This window comes from Neodiprion pinetum, chromosome 2 (assembly GCF_021155775.2).
Source record: "Neodiprion pinetum isolate iyNeoPine1 chromosome 2, iyNeoPine1.2, whole genome shotgun sequence".
In the NCBI taxonomy this organism is placed as follows: Eukaryota; Metazoa; Arthropoda; class Insecta; order Hymenoptera; family Diprionidae; genus Neodiprion; species Neodiprion pinetum.
In genome coordinates this window covers 11,015,493-11,038,292 of record NC_060233.1, presented here as the reverse complement: position 1 = coordinate 11,038,292, position 22,800 = coordinate 11,015,493, and the positions used below count along the sequence as shown (strand labels likewise).

Below are 22,800 nucleotides of genomic sequence, written 5' to 3'. Positions count from 1 at the left end.
CAATTTTTTTTTTTTCAAATCTTGATTTTTCCAAATCGTAATTAGACAATTGTATCGAGTAAAACTCGTTAATTGACTAACTTCGGAAGTTTTTTTAATCCAGTAATGAGACGATATATTTTTAAACGTGAACTGGCATCATGTACTTTCGCTTCAAAATTAGCAGAAAAGCTTGCGTATGCAGAAAGACCGTAACGACTTCTCGAAAATGAATCGGTAAAATATATCCTCAACCGAGCTTAGCCTCCGACCAGCTTTCGTTTTCAACGCCGTCATGTTTTCGATTTTACTTTCTTTCCCTAGCTACAGAATCTTCCATCACTTCATATCTTTGGTCGAACAAAGACGTTTTCTATGGCCTATATGTGCTATTCCATCCAAGACGAACGAAATTTCCATAATTACGGAATATGATGAGCGTGAGAAGTCTATGCGCCATGCGTGTGTAGCGGGCGCGAAAAGAGCCGAGGCTGGTGCGGCGGAGTAGGGGGGGGAGGGGGGGGGCGAGTATCGCGCATGCGCAGAGAGAGAAGCGCGAAGCGAGCGAGTAGCGAGCGAGGAAGCGGGAGGTGAGAGTAGTTTCGCTCGAGCGCTTACGGAAGAAGGTTTGGTCCGAAATAGTCGCATACCGATATCGAGCCTAATGGTGAGTGATATGGTAGAACAATAGGAAAAGTGATAAAACGATCATTGATATTCGTACTGTATAATATAATACAGGCTTTTTTTTGTACAATTTCATAATTAAGTCCGGAAATTGATGGCCAATTGAAGCCTGTGCAACGATCCATTAATCCGAAATTTTTGTATATTCGTGTGCCAAACAATTTCTGGTAGCATGAATCGTTAATTGTTTGCAAACTCTGATGTGTGGAAAAAATTTTGATTGGAAAATAGCAAATCTTCTTTGTGCGAGGTCCTAATTCTGCGGCAAAATGGAATCCATGTTTTTCTGGTGATAGGGATTTTCCGAAAACCTTGCATGACCTTTGTTTAAAGAAAAAAATTCAGGAATAAACAATTTCTTCGGACGGGTCGGAGAAAAATCTTAGATTATTTCTGGACGAGTTTAAATTATTCTTGTGCTGGCTGACGATTTTTCAAAAATCCTACGGAGTTTCAGGATAGACTTCATATTCGAGCGTAAAAAAAAAACATCGAAGTTCTCTTGTTTCTGGTTATTTACCGACGGTATCGTCTCATGGAAAACTGGGATGGATTTCTTGGGGAAATAAGAAATTCTTAGAAGATGGTCGAAATAAATTTATGATTTTCGAAATGTAGCTGAAAGAATCTGAAATAATTTCCAGAAAACTTGGTACGAAAATTGTCAAGAAATATCAAGAATGTACGAATTGTTACCGAAATCGATCTTTCGCGCATAGATATACAAATTACGATATTTCTAAAAAATTTATGAAAATTATTCAAATTTTTCGGAAATTGCAAAAAAAAAAAAAAAGCCAAGAATTATTTAAAAATTCGTATAAATATTTCAAAGTTTCTGAGAACAATTTTCACCAAGGTTAATTAAAACCAGGTATAAAAGTTGTCCAGATTTTATCAAAGACAATGTGCGTTTGTTTTCTTAGGCAGGAAAATGGGGTAAAATAATTCAAAGTCGGTTACGGACAATTATTTGTACTAGAAACGTTAAAAAATTCAATGAAACAACTAGCTCGCTGCTGGGGGAGCGATGAAATAAATTACAACAATGCTTTCAGTGAAATCTATCGGTTTTCCCGGGGATAAAGGAGTCAAAGGAGGTTGGCGAGTGCAGCTCCCCGGGGCTTTGTGCTACCCGGTATCGAGGCGAGCATTGTTGCGGGGCAACAATGTCGTTCAATCTTGGAAGGTAAGATAAAATCTCTGCTTCGAGATGGTGCAGCTCGAGCCAAGCCAAGCCCATCGTTTATCCGCGACAATTGCCGCATGCACTTGTCTTCGTATATACGAGTCGCAATTTTTCCCTTTGTCGAGCAAGGGAAGCAAGAAAATTCCTCGCATAGCGATCCTCGCGGCATCGAGATGAATTTAACGATCGATGAGAAGTGGTGGAATTTTTAATGCGTTAAACATTGATTTCTGTCAATCCAACAGTTTTCGAAGAAGTGAAGATTTTTTTTTCAAATCCTTCTATCATAGGGCAAATCCTGAAATAATTGGAATAAAAAATGACGGACTTGAGGTTTTGGGGAATATTTCATGTATCATATTTGAATATTTGTAGATTGAAACTGATTCCGTGAGACGAACATAAAACGATAAATGAGGAAAAATTGAAAATTTTCAGATAGTCAAAATCGATTGATCTGGCATGGAATGCCCGATATATTGGGTTGCTTGTACTGTTAGCGTCTGCACTTGAACAATACTAGAAAATTAAAAAGCCTCACAGGTAACAAAAAATAGCTTTCCTTTTTTGTCAACGACGTGAGATTGCAAAAACTTCGAAAGAATTTGCAATCATGCGGGTCTCAAAAACAATTGAACAAATAGAAAAAAAGGCAGATCGAGCATGGCTCGAAAAAAATGTCTCTTAACTTTTGTCGATTCAGATTTCCCTCCAAAATGAAGTAAAAAAAAGTCTTTCGGTGTGTTTTAATAATTAATTCGTAATCCTAGTATTTTTTGAACAAAACTCATTAGATTTCAATGCTAATTTCGTCGTAATTTTTCAAATTATCAAAATGTTCGAACTCAAATCTCTCACTCACTACAGAGATGCGAGAGAAAGAACGAAAATACAAAATATAATAATGAGGAATAAATAAAATCGGTAGGAGGCAGTTCCAAAGTCAGCAGGGAAACTAGTGGAAGCAAAGCTGCCTGAAAATGTGTTTTCCTCTATTTGTACACGTCCAGTTCCAGTATTGTATATATGTATGTATAACAATATACGCGAGCTATTTCCACCCGGATGACAGAGACGTGGATCACCAGCCAAAGTTAATATCGCAGCAGATGGTGTGCGCGATGTTTTGCACAACAGTGAATATTGATGGACGAAATAACGTAGAAATTTTAATACACATTTTGTCGAAAAGATCACGAATGTCTTTAGAATGTCATTATATTCAATTTTAATCGGGTGTAATTATTTTTTATCCTGATCGATGCTGACAATAACGTGGTTTTTACGTTTGCTTTGTTATTACATTATTTGCACAAATATATATATACAGAAACGAAAATGATTAATAGCAGAGTTGGAAATTTGATGAATTTCACGAAACAAATGCTTGAATTTTTGCTATTTCTTCGAAACAATTTCATAAATATTTCGATAGATTCAAGCAGAATTATGCAATTTGTAGATAGTATAAGAATGTGCATTTTTTTTTTTTTTTTACAATAATTTTAATTAATGTGGTTGAAAAATAACAAATATGTTCAAACTTCACCGATCACGCAACATTTTTTCTATCACGGTAGAACTTTATAAAATTTTCGAAGTAACTGAATATCATATTACAGAATCAACTAAGAATATTTTGTTGAGATACAGATTGCGATTCGAATAGAGAAATCGTTATTCATGAGTTTAGGGCTGTAATTTTATGAAAAAAAAAATTCAACCACATTTTACGGGGTTTGAAAATTTGTGTTATTCTTGAAAAAAAAAAAATCTACCACAATTACTATGAAGAAAGTGAAAAAATCTTTTCCAAGTCCTTTGAAAAATGCGTTTTCCTATTTCAATGTATGAAACTGAAACAATGCGTGCGTTTAACGAATTCGTAAAAAACGATATGTATTTGTTTAAATCAATGAACTTTGGAGGAAACGTGAAACTCAAGCTCACTGTAAAACTAAGCCAACAAGTTTGAAACTGAAGGAAAACCTACGTAACGCGTTGTTAACAACTTACAAGGCAATGAAAAATATCGACAAAAAAATTAAAATTCGCAACAGTTTCAACATGCAAGTTTCACGAGGAATATTTCATACATTGACATTTTTTTCTTTCTTCTGCAAAGAGATAGAGTGAGGCTAAGGTTGATAGAATGCGTGTAGGTGTTGTTTTCGCGAGGTTCGCAATGCGGTACGAAATCCGAGAATACCTTGTGAAGTGATCTGTGCTATTTGTAGAGATTTGCTACACGAGTCACGCAAAGATTTCTGAAAACACGCGAGATCTTCGATGAACCGATTCTGAAGCGTTCCTATTGATCTGGGTGTTATTCCTTTCGCAAAGGGAAAAAAAAACATTCAAATAAAACGAAACCGAGCTTTAATAAAATCACGGAAAAAGAATTTCCGCTTGTTTGCCTGTCGATATCAATCTCAAAACACGTGGAATATTCGACGAAATTTTATCTCGGTCTCAACTTTACCTATTTCGATCTCCGTATGAAGAATTCATGTTTTGATACCGTAGGGAAAGGCAATTACAACTTCTTGTGTGTTCTTCTCCTCCCTTTGCGAAGTAATATGAGTTTTTGGGTATTTGGTGAAATGAAATTTTTTACGAGCAGTTATGCTAGAAGAGACCGAAGGCAGAAAGAATCTAACCCGTACATGACGCAACCATTCGATCCGACAAACCTAAAATCCCACCGCTGCCACCAATTTTGCCATGAACGATATTGACTGTTTTCCAGTTGATTTCCACCTGGAATCTAACTTTAAAATCAGTTTATCATCGCTGCAACTTTGGAAAACGGTAAAAAAAAGCAACTGTCTTAAATAGACGAACAGCAATAAACTGAAAATAAATTTTCGTCGTCGGGAATAATTTCAGAGAAACCTTGCTTGTCGTAACTTTGCTGTATCATAACCTTGTCATAAATTTTCAATGAGCACTCGTTTCGGATACGAAAACTTCGAGGTGGGAAATTCCCGACGCTTCCGACCCTCGAAGAGATACGGCAAGTTAGTCAGGGAAAACATTGTGTCGAATAAATTCAAGTGTGTCTTTTTGTTCGTGTTTCATTGCCAATGCCACTGGCTCGATAAACTTCGAAACTACCGATGCTCATAAGTCTAAATGTAATTAAGTATAGAACGTTGTTGTCAAAATGTTATTTCAAGTTTTTTTAATCTATACTAAAACGGTAAATGCTTCAGTAGGCAAAGAAACCTGTTTAAATCATCTGCGAGTCTCCTTCTCTATTCACTACTGCTTTTTTACCCCAACCGAACATTTACGAGTTTCTTACCAAGTCCACTGGAAAAAATGAAAGAGATTTCGTTACTTAGATAGCAAATATTTGGTTGAATTCATATGTTATACGTAACCAATCGCAAAGTTTTATTAATTGCTCTGCATAACTCGCTGAATCGTGTTCATCTGATTTTATTCCAACGTTTTAGGTTTCACTATTCACACATTTTCTTCGGCTTTAGTTGAACGAAAGTTGGGAACGTTGTATATTTTTAATAGTGCTAATAGAGAAATTTCTAGCTCATGTATCGTGAAAAGTGTTTCAAATAATATCAATTTAGAATTTATTGGTTCAAGTTCAACTTTTGCTTTTCTGAAATTTTCATCTTCAAATTCAATCGTATTCTGATACCCATTTGGTTAAAAATAAAACGTGAAAAAAAAATCTGTGCTTTTTTTCGAAGACGATCATAATTTACAAAGTCTTTTTGAAGTGATATGAGATATAAAGGAAAATTCAGGATAGTATCAACTTCAGCTTCCCGATCAGCTCCTTTATTATTTTGCAATTCTTGAGTTCTACCTCGAACAATATCAAATTTTGCTAAGATTACTTCCAGGCGTTATCTGATTCTCTGTTTTTTCTGAACTACTATTGAATTTTCACTGAAACTTTCTTGTTTCCAAATTGGTCATAAAATTTGAAAAAATATTTCAGGGATTTCCACCGCGTTGAGGAGGGTAAAAAAAATTTCACTAGAGCTGTAAACTCGATGATACAGCTGTAATAGCCAAAAGTGCCGCGTGCCGGTGTCAGATCAATCATAAAAAAGGGTCTCGATCTCATCACGCGACGAGGGTTGCTTTTCCTTCGTTTTTTCTAAGGCTTCTGTCAACATCGAATGTCACTTTCGAGTCGGAAATTCTTTGACGACACGTGAAAGTATATTTGCTACCGTAAATTATATGAAATCAATACAGGAGAGAAGTGCCCTCGTGTCGGGTTTCAAAATAAACGCAAGAACGGATCGATTGGGTCAATAGAACCAAAAGTACGTCAACCTATTTTACCAATCTTTTTGGCACATCGCTCACGCTCAACTTCTTCCACCGCACTGCAGTTCGAGTTGGACTTTTCGGACGAAAACAGAAACTTCAAAGCCAGAGAAGTTCCAAGAGTACTCAAAGGATGTTGATGTGATATTTTAGGTGCCCCGAGAATATCGGTCGTCGTAAAGAATATGTAAAACAGAAAGTATTTCATACCTATACCCAGTCAATACACAAACTCTAGTAATATCGTCCAATATATTAAAAGAATTTATCAGATTCTTTCATTCAGAAGATAAATTCTTTCTTCCAGAAACTCATCTCGACTTCCCAAATCTTTATTTTACTGCAGTGGACTCTTCAACTTTCACAAAAATTCACTTGAAAATCTGATCCTTTCGCAATATTCAGCCACGTTCGTAAAGTGGAACAGCCATGTGAAAAAATCGTTTTATTTCCATTCAGGATTATCCAAATCCGGAATTAAGATTCGAAAATTGATAATCTGAAAAAATCGGCCTCTCATCGGAATACCCGGACCCTGGAAAAAAAAGTCTCTGGAGACATCGTTTAGTTGTTTAACTGTTGTCTTTTTTCATAAAATTCATCTCAAATTACATGGATTGTAAAGAATTTATTTTTTCACACGATGGGGCATTTTCGATGTATTTTGAAAATTGTAAAAAATTACAAAATGATCAATTACTTCCGAAATTACATCAAGGGAAAAATAATATGATACCGAATGATCGTGAGGTAGTCCAAATTTTTATCCTAATTGGAACGCCCCATATTTTCTCGAATATAGAACTATGCGCATGTACAATATATATATATATATATATAAACTATACTTCCGGAAGCTGCTGGATAATCTGAGCGCACGCGATACCGAAGCTCCGGTGTGCCTATCCGAAGGTGGTAAACCGGTGGTCGGGTAATCAGAAGCTTCCGGTGAAGTAGGCAAAGCTTCCTGTTACGTCTCCTACGTTTAATTGATTCCCCCGTCAAGGCAGCCGCATTTAACAAGGGTGGTGAGTTGAAACCAATACGTTTCGATCATCGAATTGACAACTGCACATTCGAAAGCTACGACGATTTTTTCTCAGATGTTAAAATTATATAAAGACAACCTGCACATCAGTTTTTCATTTTTCAAGAATCAAAAATCATGGTGAAAGATTAAATAGATTCTTTCGATGCGATTTTACTCAAGCTCGCTTTGTTTGTAAAAGTATTTTCTTCAAATTGACCGCTGCAGATTTTTGAAATATTTACACGTCTGCTCGTCATTGTTTAACAAAACACATATTGGTAAAAAATACGCCTATTGTTAGTCGGAGAAAAGCATCAGTGATAATAAAATATTTTAATACATTTTTTGAGCAGCTAATTCACTTCAATAGGGTTATATTTATCTCATACGAATCGTTTTTTTTTTTTGTGTTTTGTTTCTGCTGAAAAATAGCGTAATGGAATAATTCAGATAATAATATTTTACCAAAACGTGAGGCTAAATACATTCAGAAAAACTTCTGCAATTCACGAAATTTCTCAATCAAATAATGATTTTTCTTTGAACCGAGGCTTAGAGTTTCTCTATAATGTTTCATTTGCGAATTATGAGTCATGTTTCGAACAATACTCGATTTGGTTGAAATCACTTCTTCGCATTTTGTGTTTCTCCGATTTCTCTCAAAACACTGTGAAAACTTGATCGGAATTTGCAAGTCCTTCGAAAAGCTCTCGATTTCAAAGAATTTTTCACATTTCTTGCGACAAATTTCCCGAGTGTCAGGAATTTTGAAAAGAAAAAAAAATCCGGCGTTTTTCAATCACATTTCAAAAGAAAAGAAAAACAAACAGGGTTAGGAAAAGTTCGTAAAATATTTTGCGATTGGCACGTATGAACGGGATTAGAGCTGCAATTGATGCGATACGAATCGAAACAGGTAGGCCATTGGCAATTCGAGGTACAGCTGTGTACGTTGGCGAATTAACAGAGGTAACGGAACAAAATTTGGGTTGCACATGCAAGTCGAAAGCGGTAATTGTCGTGATATGCGCGACGTGCATGACGGAGATGGGGAATGACGGCGGGTTGCAAAAACACGAGAGGCAGAGAAATGCGGGACGCAATTTGGACTCTCACGCGACTCCCGATGGGAGTGTCGATATTGTTCAACATCACACAACCCGATCCTCGTACCTCGTTTGAAGTACCCACACAACGCGTCGAATCGTGACGGATCCCGAAATCGGATTAAATCACGTTGCGTCTCGTTTCTCGTCCCCTGGAATCTGCAATTGCCCGAGAGTCCAGCGGCTTGTTCGATCACTTTTATAGAGAAATTACACTCGAATTTAACAAAAAACACACAGTTTTTCAGAGCATGCAGCTTGAAAGGAGAGCAGAAATACCTGTTTTACCGACAGATTTACCAAACCGTGTTTCACGTTTTTTTTTTCTGCTCTTGACCAACAAAATTTGTAGAAATTTTCGTAAACGAGAGGATTTGTAATCGTAAGTTTGAAACGTTGACGAAAACACTGAGTACATACTCGAAATTGATTTCAATTCTCTTAATTGAGGTTATGACGCGCTGCGCTTTGTAGCTGAATGCAACGATTTTTGTACTCGTTATTCAATTATCCAAATTGTTTTCAACTCGCAAAAAGAGAGAGATAATAATTCGTATAATTCTACGAAGTTCGAACATATTTTATTACCCAGCCGAAGCAAAATGTCTAAAATACGATTTGCTGAGGTGATTGGTGAAACAGGTTAAGTTAAGTTACATCTGATTGAAAAAAAGTCCGTGAATCCCTTACGTAATTGTCAACGTCGTCGGAGAAATCACGTTTTTCAACTATCATTTTGTTCACTGAATTTGTCGGTAAAACAGAAATATTAAGGCTATAAATGGTATTAAGGGTATGTATCAGTCGGTAATATCCTGCCCTTAGCGTTAGAGGAGTTATGGTGTTTTAGAAATGATATATCGTGTAACACGATACGACGAAAATTTACTTTCATGTAATATTCATCCCAGCAGAAATAAATAGTGATTTGAATTCGCATACCTATATTTATAGTTTTTCTTGTCGCTGTAGATATCGGATAAAATCGAGATTTCCGGTGAATGAAGCTCACCTTACTTCATTCACAAGTGAATTAGCAACGAAATCGACAAGCATCGACCTTCTTCACGGCCCCCAGAGAAGGAGCCCGGTCCCCTCTGTCAAGTGGAGGAGAATTTCGATTGGCAAACTAACCCTTGTCTGCAAGGACGATACTACTTCTAAAAAGTCGCCAAAAATTGAGCACCGCTTGAAAGGGGAAGATGTGAAGTGGGGGTAAAGGTGGTAGAAGCAAAAGTAAGTCCTCGGAGCAGCGGGCAACATTCAAGTGCGAAGGTACAAAGCTTGAACCACACAGTTGAACTTTTTCTGATCCCAAAAAGGACGAGGATGCTTTAGGGAGACTTGAACCCTCGGGTGAATCACGAGTACGTGCGCATCGTGCAAACCTATAATAAATTTCGCTAGTGATGTTATAGTTTAATCCGCGAAACCCCCGCGGTCAAGTGGACAATAAATTTATTTCGAAGGGTCGGACCTAACGCGCGAGGCACTGTCAAACTACGTGATAACCCCGACCCATGGAACAATGGCTACGTAACCTTATGAATTATTCAAATCGCAATGGATTATTATGTGGAACTATGTCCTTGGTATTCGTTTTGCCATTTCTCGGGCTCTGTTACAATCGATCGAGCTGTAAGCCCAACCGCCCTACCTAGGAGTCCAGGAATCTAGGTAGCCCTGCAGGAGTTGGGAATATTTCGGTTCAGCGTTTCATCTCAAATCGTGTTTTTAAAATTTATAAACAATTCTCGGGATTGAAACTTTTCGAAGTGAAACGGGAGAAATTTTTTTACACAAAAAGAACTTTACCGCATTCTTTCAAAAGAACTGGAACATTGGTAGCGTAGCTAAACAAAGTCGAAAAGATTCGGAAATGATAAACATTATATTTCATTTACTGGCAAGTACCAATTAATATACGAATTTCAAAAAATGATTGTTACAATATTTATGTAAGTTACCCTTCCATGGAATTGGAATTTCAAAACTAGGGGAACACACAATAATTTTTTGAAGCAAAGATCTGTTATTTTTATTCTTGGTGTGAATAGATAGATGTGCAGTAATATAGATAGATATAAGTAGGTATAGGCAGACAAAGCTGGGAACTTTCTTGAGCAACGAAAAAAAAAATTACTGGAGAAGATACCAAGTTTCGGACAGTTCTATGAATTTAAAAAAATTTTGTCTGTTCTAGTAAATTCATAAAACTTATGGAAATTCATCGATGTGTTTAAAAATTTCACATTCTGTGTACATCCTTAATAATTTCATTAAGTTTCTTACGATGAAACAGGTTATACCAAAAAATATTAAAAACATGGATCCGGATCACAATTCAGTTTCAATGAAATTCCTGAATCAAAATTACCGCTACATGAGATAGGAGCAATTTTGTGTAATTCAACCGCAATTAATATCTCCACGAACCGCGTCAAAGTGCCAGTGGTTTTGCAGGGTCTTTTATTATAGAGTCGTATTATCGTCAGTCTAGGATATAACACGTGGAGCAGAAATCAGAGGCACAAAGTAACGCACGCACTTGATATAATTATAACCCAAACGAAATCCCATGTCGCTTTGTGTATAATATCAACTGAGAATTTCAACAATTCGGGGACCTTCAGAACTTCACTCTACACCTTTCCTCTCAGCTCATATAGCTGAGCTCTTCGCTGTTAGAAACAGCCCTGGAATAACACCTGGTGCCATGTGCCTAAGCCTCGACACTCGACCGCCAGGTATTTTGGGAATGTCACTCGTGATCCTTCGCATCTCAAGGATAAACTCAACTTCCTCCTCGGGCATCAGAGACAAAGACCAGGAGTTTAATAATCGAGGAATGCCACCTTCGGTCAAAGCTCCACGGGCATTGATCTCTCCCTCCATCATTACAGGTACAATTCTCGACCGGAAATGGCGGGGTGATAATACTCGACAAACAATCGCAGATACCTGGTCCATGGATTTTTCTCATTCGCAATTCCAGAAATAGACGCCTAATCGACTTACCGCAGAGCCACTCGATAACGATCCAATTTCCATCCCGATTAAGGTCTGATTACAAGTCCGAAATGATGGTAAGGGATTCAATTTTTTTTTTTTTTTTTTTATTCACCACCTCGTACTGATTTTTTTACCATCTATTTCCTGACGTGGCTCGCATTGTCAAAAATATTGTAAAGTATGAAAGTCCAGCTGTGACGCCAAATGAAATGTTGTATGGAAAAGAAGACTTGTAGTTTGATTATGAATAGTTAATTTGAAATAATATTTGAGGTTAGAGTGGCGGATCCAATGACCCACCAAGTTTCAAGATGGCGGAGCTTAAAATAATATGTGATAATCCGGTTCAAGTTCGAGACTCAAATTCTGCCATCTAGTTAATCTCATCGAGTCTTTGACAAAAATACATTTGATCAGAATCCGAGATTTTTTTCCACTGACTGTAAAACAATTTTCATCAAATGATTATATATTTTGTGCATCACGTTTTTGCAGTCAACAAACACCATGGAAAGAACCAACCGACTGGAAAGCACTGGCATGAATGGTATGTAACTCCAATGAAATTTTCAGATTATCCGTGAAAATAACCCACAGAAGTGAAGGTGGCAGAATTTCACCTCGACTCGACGATTAATCCTGATCCCATTTTCGAGCACAACGTTTGATATATTCTCAAAGGGCATGCCAAAGGACATGTACAGGTAATTTTCCATGAAAGGTTTTCCCTCATACTATGGATTTGAATACTTCAGGCAAATTTCAAGTGAATTTTGTGTTTTTATTTCGTAGTATCCAAATTCAAAGATTTTTTCCCAAATCCTTTTCTGCCAATTTTGTCAGCCTCTTTAAAATTTTTTTTAAAACACTTACGAACCATTTTTTCGCACTTCTCGGGATTGTTTTGTTTGTTCATCGCTTTCTTTTTCATCTCATACGTTTCTACAAAAGTCTACAATTTTTCAAATATAGGCGTGAACATTCCAAATTACCGATCATTCGTATGATTTTTTCATTGAATAATTAATCAGAATAATATAAAAACAAAATAGACGGAAGAATTAAAATATAACCCAAGAGCGATTCAAAAATTTTGCGCTGAACGAGTCTTGTATTTGTGCAGAGAATAGAACAGGAATTCTGAAAGAAAAGAAAACAGAAAGAGTGTCTAAAAATAAGAAAGAATCACTAAAAAATGTGCAACAGCTTGAAGATTTTGTGAGATGATTTGGAAAAAAATTTTTGAGATTTTAACCAAAATGTGATAAATTATTTAACTCTGATGAATTCCTTGAATAACAGGACAAACAAATGCGCAAGGATTTGCAAAAAGAATCTGTTTTCCCAGCCTCTTCCAAAAGTTTGGGCATAAATATTTCGGAGGTATTTTTATACGTCGCAAGAGAATAAACAAACCCGTCCACTTTTCCGAAATGGACAATGCAAATAGTGAAAGATGATAGAACTGGACAGCTTACATTACCATGCGGCATTTTATTTTCCCCCTTAACAACAACGTGGCTCAAATATCACGTTGGTTTAAATACGTCGAGGTAAAACATGCCTTTGGGAATTACAAATATTCGTCAAATATTAGCCTATAAGCTTCTTACTCCCCGTTGCTGTTTGACTTAGTCTTCCGCAAGAGCGTTGAAAACGTGCTTCAAGATTGAATTTACGAGTGCTCGCTTCCCGGATGAAATTTACAAAAGGGATAAACCCTCGAACAAGTTTCATCGTGGTAACAAGCTCGTGGGATTTTTAAGGCGGTTGGCCAGATGAAACTGGAAACGGGACGAAAACTCAAAACTTTATGTTAGATCCATTACAAGATTATCGTATTAATATTAAGGTTGACAAATTAATTGATCGATCGGTTAATCGAAAAAACGGTTATCGACAGGGCTGATTGATTTGAAAATGGTAAAATAAGGTCTATGAGTAGTAGATTAATTGCACAGCCCCAGTATTTGTCAAATCAATATATTCTTCAACCACGATGCTTTGTCTAGAAATGAAATGAACAAAAAAAATTTTTTGAATTTGTATACAAAAGCTTATATACCGATTTTTTTATTCACACTCACTTCGAAATCATGGAAATTCTATCTAGATAATATTAATTCGCTAACAACGTTAAGCATTTTTCTGCCACGAATCTGGTTCACCATTATTTTCTCAAAAGATCATCGCAATTTTGATTTACGAATATACATTAGGTACTTTTGGCACGATTTCAAACCGCCATTGCATATTCGTGAATTATTCGCAGCTCGTATATTCTCGAGAAATTGGGTGTTGGCCGTTAAGAACGGATGTGGCCGCAGAAATCAGGAATCCCGCAGTATAAAAAGACAAAATATATGAAATCAGGAACAGATAAATATTATACACGTAAAAATGTTATTCACGACTGGAAATGGCTCGAACTTAAATATGACTGCGAATTCACACAATTTCGAGAAACTGCACTTGTTTGTTTTGACAAATTATGGGATTGCGTACAAAAAATTAAAACCAACATTTGAAGGTAGTATTATAAAAGTTTACAAGTTATTTAACGAAATTATGTCAGATTCTGAGTTTCGTAAAAGTTGGCAAAGTTTTACGGTGCAATTCCAGAGCGATTAATAGACATTAAATTCCGACCACTGAACCGAAATTCAGAGTAAAAATATTCAGATATTATACGGGGTGTTATTATTGGAAGCATTGAAAATGTAGTTACAAAGGTATAGAATAAACATTATACTGGGTTACATAATTGTATTCATTAGTAACCAGGATACAGATATATTTATATTTTATACTGGTAACAGAATCGACATGAACGTAAGATGCGTTCCGAAATTATCTGGTAGCGTTAAAAAATCCCTAAGATAGAGGCAGAGCTACTCACGAACTCGCTAGCGCAAAAGAGATGAAATATTGTCGTCGGTACTTGTATTGAGAAGCCAGCATGTGCCGGCGCGCCAATCAGAATCATTGACTGACTAGTAGAGCAAGCACTCGACCAATCGCAACGCGGTCGTTTTCATGTAACATCTCTGCGGAACCCCCAATATAAAAGCAATTTCAATGCTTGCTAAAATTGTTTTTCTGAAATGAAAACGAGTGACAAATCGGGGGCTTTGAATTATTCGAGACGTGCAGCAAGCGCATTTCATTCATCTCCTATTCAATTGTTTCACTCTTTCGTTACAGGGTGATTAATTTCACCGAAAACGTGTGCCGAACATAACCTCCCCTTCACCATGATTAGAATTCACCGAGCGTAACGCACGCGTGTCAAATTATTGCCAGAACGTGGAGAACAAAGTTGAATAGGACGGTGAACTGACAGCTTTAGGCTCAAAGTGTGCATTTCATTTATTCCCCTATCGTACCTCCGGTAACTTTAACCTCCCGCTACAAAGTTCTGACCCTCTTCAAAGTCACATTATCTCAACATTCCGCATAAAAAATCTTGCGTCCGATCCAATTCACCGATATTTCTTAACGCGTCACATTTATTTATGGTATGAGAAATAAAATTTGATGATTAATAATTGTTTTTATACCATCTGGGGTTAGAATTTAGATATTGTTTCAGGATTGAATTTGTATCAAGATCAATTTCAGAGCTTTTAAGACAAAGAACAATTTTCACTGTCCCATTTACATCATATAACTTGTGTCAAATATGTAATAATTTTTCTTCTCAGGATTTCTAATGTTTCTTGAATATTCTAAAATTGAAGCGTGAAATTCTCTGACTGCACTTTGAAAATTCTCAATCCGTAGCATCTTGCCTGTAATCCTTTCGGGCAAATTTCAGGAAAGATTTTCATCGCATTTGAGGAATAAACGTCGACGAATACGCGAAACAAAATTTGTAAAATCGAGTTGTTTCACCGATTTTTATTCCGAGTTCTTGCAACGTGGATGAAGGAATCCCAACCTTTCTCCAACCCTCTTATATACCCAATCTCTTTCACCCAATTTACTCTCAATTTGAGAATGATGCAGAAAAGTAGAACACGAAGCAAAAATATATTCAGGAAGAATTGAGTAACAAAACTGCGAAATAAACAGAGACGATTAATATTTTGAATAAATTTTTAGTAGAAATCGCGTACTTTTTAATAATCTCGAAATTATCTGTGAAATGGAACTTTTCATTCAAACTTATCTACAACGTACAATGCCAGAATTTTCAGCGACAAATTTTCACCGCGAGAAAAATCGATCAGCGACGAATCTTTAGGTACATACGCATTCATTTGTGTTCAAATTAAAAACACGTTTTGTGCGTGTATTAAATTCTTGAAATAAAAAAACGACAAATGGCATTAAATGTTCACCATTTATTTTTGACCTAAATCGATTCAAGGAACAATCGCTCGCATTTGACGGAATTAAACGAATGACACAATTATTCTAATACCGATATCGATTACTGTCCGACCTTAAAGATGACGGATTAATACAGTGAAAATGGTGCATATAATTGCAATAATAACCGATATAACACCGCTGCAATAATTGGTTTTTCTTTATCCACGTTTTGAAAAATTTCTCATCGAGTACGTAACTGCAAAATCTACCATAAATTGCGATTCCTAAAGGTATTTTCTTCGGTTCCCCATTTTAGCACCACCGCCTCTTAAAGTTGAAACTCGCCTCTCTGGCCATAAAGAAAATAATGAAACACTACAAGGACAGTTCCATTTCGTTCTTTGCGATGTTTGAAATTGCCCCCGAGCTTTTGGGACAAACGTTCGATTTCTGTCTTGAGGGACTCTGCGTTGAGAAAATATTTTTCTACCACGGTTCGCGGATTCGACGAAATTGCTCGCTTTCATCGTGCGTCGAGGGAAACTTTGGATCGAGTCACAAAATTCTGCGTTATATTATTTAAAATTTGTAAAAAAAAAGAATGAAATCAACATACATTGTCTCGATTTGACCAAATTATTTTCTGCTCAACAAAAGCAATTAATAATTTCCAATTAAATAGTTGAGTCAAGTTGTTTCGAAAATTGCTTGAAGCTTCGTGCATAATTAAAAAAAAAAAAAAAGAAACAAGTTAACATGTATCTTAATTTTTGTGATTCCGTGATACATTTTTTTCCGTTCTTAACATTCCTCATCAAGGAAAACATGCATCAAATCAGCAATTAAATTTCCAGAAGAAAATTCGAAGATCATTATACATGTTCCATATTTCTTTTAACAAACTTCTTTTCAACAATTATCCTAGTTAGCCTCGAATAAAATATTTGTACATTCAAATTGACAGACGAAGCCACTGATTGGTTTCAATGTTTCGACTTTTCGATTAAATTTTCAATTCACTTGTACATTTACTTACAAATTACTTTTGTAATGGGTAATATGAAGAAAAATTAATTACAACACTTTCGACGATATGGTAAAAAAATAGTCAAATATCGAGGATCTTGTTCCGATAATTTCGGATGATTTTATTGAACGATTTTACAGTTTCAATATCATGTTAATGTTATATAAATAATTACTCAATACCATCGTTTAATCGTATTTACACATCGTTTATATCGTTCTTGTTTGTCATAGATATTATATCCACTCGGGTTAATTAAAATATCTCTGCAACAGTTTAGACTGCAAAGTAAATATTATAATCGTCAACAAGCCGGATAAACTCTGTATCATCATATTATATTATGCTGGAATGCTCGTCGACTTGTATTACATCTTCTTAAACGCGATCGTAAGGATATAATAGATCGGGGTGCAGGATTTAACGCTTCGAAGTTTACGGTACAACGATAAGATCCGCGATATTTTTATATTCAGACGTCAGTCAGAACGAAAATTCAACGAGTGAATAAAATCATCGAGACTAAATTTGTAAAATTCATTATTACTCAGTTTCGAGAGAGAAAAAAAAAAAAACTCATCAACAAACTCGGTGCAAATCGTAATTCTTTCAGACATAATTTGCAGTTAAAATTCAGAGGAAAAAATTAATAATAAAAGAGTACGTGCCCAATTGCACAAATTTCGAACGAACTATTTGAGATCGAGTTCAGTTTTCGAGTCGTTATACAAGTCAACGTAGTTTTATATCAAATGTTTAAAACTATATGCATATATCACTTAGACGCTTTTAAATGACAACATGTGTACGAAAACGATCAGTTGTTACAATAGATGCATCAATCGTTATATTGACTGTAATTTTGAATGAAATTTGTTAACACTTACTATTACTTATTACACATATACATGATAATATTACGGTTTTGCTTGTTGTGTTAATCAAGGATGGTCAAAACTCATTATACACTAATTTTATCTACACGTAAATAGCCGACAATTTTTGGTGTTCATTAAACAGTCTGATCAATTCCTACAAATGTGCAATGTACGTATTATACCTAAGCGTAAAACCGTTATGTAAACACATAAAGCAATTGATAGTGATTTTTTATTTTTTTTTTATCTTATTTTTTCAATCGTTTATTCATACCACAACTAATTTTTGAACTCTTTATAGAATTGGGAAAATTGGATTTTTCGTTTTTTTATGTGGAAAACACTCGTTGGAAGTCACGTTTTAAAATTAAGATCGATTATTTTCCTCACTCCCGTTTAGTTACCTTTCAAAAATTTTGCCAAATCTGTGTAAATTTTGCTCCACACACGTAATCGCATTTATCCTCTATTACAGGTATAAATATAGTATATATTTCAGACTAAACATTCACGTACATGCTAAACATATATTATATATAATTTATTTGAAAGAATATTTTCAACATTTCAAATTTTCGCGAATAACGACGCATTATTTTGTATTCGGTCACGATAGTTAATATCTTTACTATACAATAATAAATAATGACTAATTTCATTTTCGATGCTATGTATATAATATAATCTATTAATTGAATAATAAGTGTTAAATTTCTCCTAATTTTATAAGTAATCAAGATTTTCTTCTTGTATTATTCACATATTATTCATATATATATATACATATTATATCATAAGATCAAGAAATGAAAGAAAAAATTACAGAGATATTTCTTTTCAGATTTTGATCAATTAATTGTACAGAAATATATGAATAGTGGTCCACGTTTTTGATATTGAAAATATTTGTGGCTCTTTGTATAATTGATAATACATGTAACATCGTCGCAGTTACCTGATCCGGTCAAAAAGTCAACAGCTGCTATTTCACGAGTTAAGTTTTCTTGAGGCCTGATCAAAAACTCGTGTTTAATCGAGAATAAGTGAATAATGCAATGGAAGATGAAAGTATGGCAATTAGTAACTTTTGTAAATTATTCAAGGATCCGAACGTTGCATTAGATGAAGTGGAGCTCGACAATTAGGATACAAAAATGGTAATGGCCGAGCAATATGGCGTCGCACTTGGTGATCAGCTGATCGTTTGACCCTCGGTTTCAACCAAATAACACGAATACAAAGGATCAGAAGGCTTTGGGCAAGCGGTAATAATTTGATATTCCTCCATCGAGTTGGTACAAAGTGAAATACGGTTTTAAAAACAAGTTTTATAATTAAATAAGACACAGATAATTTCGCGCGTTTTCTACCGCCAGCTGGCGTCTTTCGTTACTTTGGATCCCAATGAAGAAAATTAGCCAAAACTCACTGAATTGCACGTTTGGGGATGGGATTACGGATTTCGCCTGGGATGCAGGAGTGTATGGTTTCCGGCCTGGGAATACAACGCTGCCCGAGTTGGCCGAACGAGTTTCGTAATCTCTTCTACTTTCGAAAAGTTCTAGGTGACGCGGCGCTACGAGCACCGCATGCCGAGCAGCCTCCTCTGGGTGCTGCCCTACTCGTTCCACTCTTACTTCGGATACACCCGGGGGACAAAATTATGTAATACTTGTACATTAAACGGTCATTTACAATGTATAAGGATAGATGAACCCCAACATCTGAATTAAAAGATAGAAGAATGTAAAAAGAACCGATCGAGTAATTTGCAGAAATATTATTCATATAATGATAGTAATCAAAAACGAAACGGCACTTATTTCATTGAACAACTATTTGTTATTAAATTTTCATCATCTCTGAATGTCTCCAAAGTGGATAAGATAAGCGTGAAAACATTATAATCGAATAAAAAACATCAAAGTTTGATCATTTTCGATGTTTTACGTTTTGGGTTATTTCATTTTGTTCAAATTACTTTCATTGCTTAGTAGAGATGTTGCTTCATTCGAGTTCACCTTTATTGTAGTAGACAATATTGTTGGAGTTTTAAATATCCTTTTTTTTATATTCTATCTTTTGATTCAAACATTGGGACCGAATTAGGATGTATAAATTAGAAATCTGTTCAAACAATGATCGTACAATTATATTAAATTATACTGCTGGTAAGTATTTCAATTTTTATCGAATGTTCTTATTTCAGATAGTTTCATTTTTTTGTTCGAAAGTTTAATTTCTTTTCTTGCGATGGCCGCGTTTTTTCGCTAATCGATAACAGTGTTGAACAAAATGAAGCCTGTTGAAGACACAGATTAATTAACTTTTAATAAGTGAAAATCAAATAACTTTGCTAACCATGAATTATAGATAGCTTTACCCAAATAAAGCAGACTAATGAATTTTCCAATTTATACTTTAGGACATAGCGGCTACTTAAAAGTGTTTATAAAGGATCGTACAAAAGTCTGAAACATATATACAAAACTGATTACTATTTAAAAAAAAAAAAGGATAACAGAGAAAGAAAATATCAATATTATACATGGAAACGGGTTTACAGAAGCTAAAATACAATAACATGTTGTCTATTTTAAAACTGATACAGACTTAATCGAATCGGCATCACGATTCCATTTCATTGTGGTTCATATGGTTTATTGTAGTACCTTATTCGAATTAGTCAATCTAATCTACCTCGAAATGAAATCAGAATCCTATTTTCAGGGTCGGTTCGTGCGCTGATGTAATTGCTGGAAAATCCCAAATTGAATATCGAAGTGAATGATACAGATAGGTATGTTATATACGTATATAAAATACGTCTATCTTTATGTACATATTTCAAAAGATTGTTTTTTCCTTCAAAATGTTTTTCCCACTTCTAAATTTTCTAATCACGGAGATAGGTAGTTTTTACTCGTGATAGAATGTTTAATCAAATACTCTTTTTCTTTATATCAGACAAATATTGAGCAAAGTTTGAGTTTAGTGGGATTTATTTACACCGTTCATCGCAATGTTTTTTTTTTAAATTTTACCTCAGTATTCTAAAACTGTAAAATTTAAATACGATCCAATGATATGTGATCTATTCAAACGAGCGAAGCCTTGATTTGATATATTTTCAACAAGAGTAACGAGATTTTTAATAACAAAAAAAATCATAGTCACGTGATCAGCAAAGTTACGTAATTGCTGAAAAATTCAAGCAAGATATCGAGAAGTTGTGATCAACTTTTATAACAACAAAAATACGAAGTTATAAGAATTTTGAATTTCGTTCAATTTCACATTGAAATACAATCAATGTACTGCAATAATTTAGGGTAACGAAATTTTTTATCACGACGCATCAGCCCTTGTAAATAAGAGTTTTTTGAGGTTAGAAAATTCTATCCCCGTGGGAAAAAACGCGCGAACGCAACATTGGCGTATGTTAAACATATTTCTGCATGAAATAGCGTGAATTAGCGAAAAGAATATGATTTAATACCGGCAGCCACACGTCGAGCAAGAGTGTTGATCGGTGCGACGACATCTTGCACATTTTCGTTTACACTTTTTCGATTTCGTGACAGAGGAGCTAGCTGGCTTTGCACAAACGCCATCGTTACATGAGACGTCATTATTTCGAACAGGGCACGTTGAGGATGCATAATTTCTAAAACGTGTTTATTCATAATTGAGAATCTTCTACATTCTGCAAGAGATTGTGAATATTCGATGGGTTACGTATTGCAGAGATTTTTCGCCAAACGAAATTCCAACGCGATATTTAGATCACGGAGTTTGGGGTAGGATATCATTAGTATAATATTCTTTTGACTCGAATAGCGACGGAAATTATATGAAAAAATTATCAAAAATTTCTACGACTTTTATCGGAATATGAATCTCTGACAGGTTCTCAGTTGTTCTAAAAAATGTTTGACAAATTTAGACCATTTCTAGGAATTTTTTTTCACCAGGTAATGGAATTCTAATTTAACATTTAGGTTACGCCTACGAAAACGCTTTTTCATTTCAAGGGAAATAAACTCAGGGAGTGGAAAAAAACCAAGAACCCAAAGTTTTTTGGAAACAATTCGCATAGAATTAAAAAAACAAAACGTGTCAAAGATGTTAATTAAAAAGCTTTTCTATGCTCACAACCCTATTGTCATTTTTCAATAGTTTTAAATCTAGAGTAAGTCAACTTGAAAATATCTTGAGGTGATTGAAATTGTCTGCAATTGGGACCCTTAAATTCAAACAATGCCATCTGGGGGCAGTGAATGAGTTACGTGTTGAATTATAAAATTCATTTTTTATCCCATAGTTTACTTTACATTGACCCAAAGTCACAAAATAAAAATCTTACATCTTGCGCAACGTTTTCTGCGCTTCAATGTGTGAACGAAATTGTCAAAAACGATCAGCTGATTTCCACGTCCGACGCCATTTTGATCTAACCACACCCGTATTAAGGATCCCAATATATGTAATATCTGTAATACCAATATACAGAGTGAATTCCTAACGTCTGCAACGTTCGTCGTCTGCTAAAATTTGATACGTACGCGCTAAAATCCGAGAGCAACTGTTTCCCAGGGCGACCAATTATCTATAACCTCACAAATTTCGATATTTTTTTGAATTGAGCACAACTACCACCGACAACTGCCAAAATTTTTGAGGTTATATACATCGCAGCGAACTGTCGTCTAAATTTATAACGGTTGGTCGCCCTGGCAAACAGTTGCTCTCGGATTTTAGTGCGTGCGCATTAAATTTTAGCGGACGATGGACCATGCAGTAGTTAGGAATTCACTCTGTATACGTATAATATGTATTGTTGTTTGTTTTTTTTTTTTGTCACTATTTTTTGATAAACAAACAAATCACCACTTTCACGGAGACAAATCAGTTTGCGCACGTTTTTCATTCGTTAACGGAGTGAATGGAGGAATGGATTTTGAAATTCTTCATTTGTTCGTTCATTTCGTACGAGTTAAATTTCACTTAAAAGACTTGCCAAATCCAGAAGAATGATTTTCGCAGACGAAACCTCAAAAATTTAGCTTATTGGGAAGTTAAAATTGTATTTTAGTTATTCTTGCTGTTATTTCATTTGGCCTGAAATATCACTATTGCAAGTAATTGTTCGAGAAAATAACAGCAAGAATAAAGAAAGCATGAACGTCCCTCCAAAAATATGTTGAGATAGTTGAGAATTCATCCTGAAAATTCATCCCTGCGCAAAAAAAAAAAAAATGTTTGAA

General features: G+C 35.2%; 1 protein-coding gene and 1 long non-coding RNA gene across 4 annotated transcripts in view; one reads left to right on the top strand and one right to left on the bottom strand.

The window, feature by feature from the left end:
• The window catches only part of LOC124211061 (protein phosphatase inhibitor 2), a 29,239-nt gene that overhangs the window by 1,338 nt on the left and 5,101 nt on the right, over positions 1-22,800 (bottom strand). Inside the window, exon 5 of one of the 2 annotated variants that reach the window (XM_046609723.2) lies at positions 16,746-22,772. The exons of the other annotated variant lie outside the window; for it this stretch is intronic. Within the exon in view, the coding sequence (XP_046465679.1) occupies positions 22,754-22,772 (19 nt within the window). The 3' untranslated portion in view covers positions 16,746-22,753. Of the gene's footprint in view, positions 1-16,745; positions 22,773-22,800 lie in introns of those variants that run through there. 2 annotated transcript variants of the gene reach the window in all.
• Positions 589-11,894, top strand: LOC138190406 (uncharacterized). Of its 2 annotated transcripts, XR_011176303.1 has the most exons (6): positions 589-646; positions 1,725-1,855; positions 4,479-4,666; positions 9,272-11,202; positions 11,295-11,385; positions 11,807-11,894. It is a non-coding gene; the product is annotated as an uncharacterized lncRNA (long non-coding RNA). The 2 variants fall into 2 exon arrangements; XR_011176302.1 differs by lacking the exon at positions 4,479-4,666.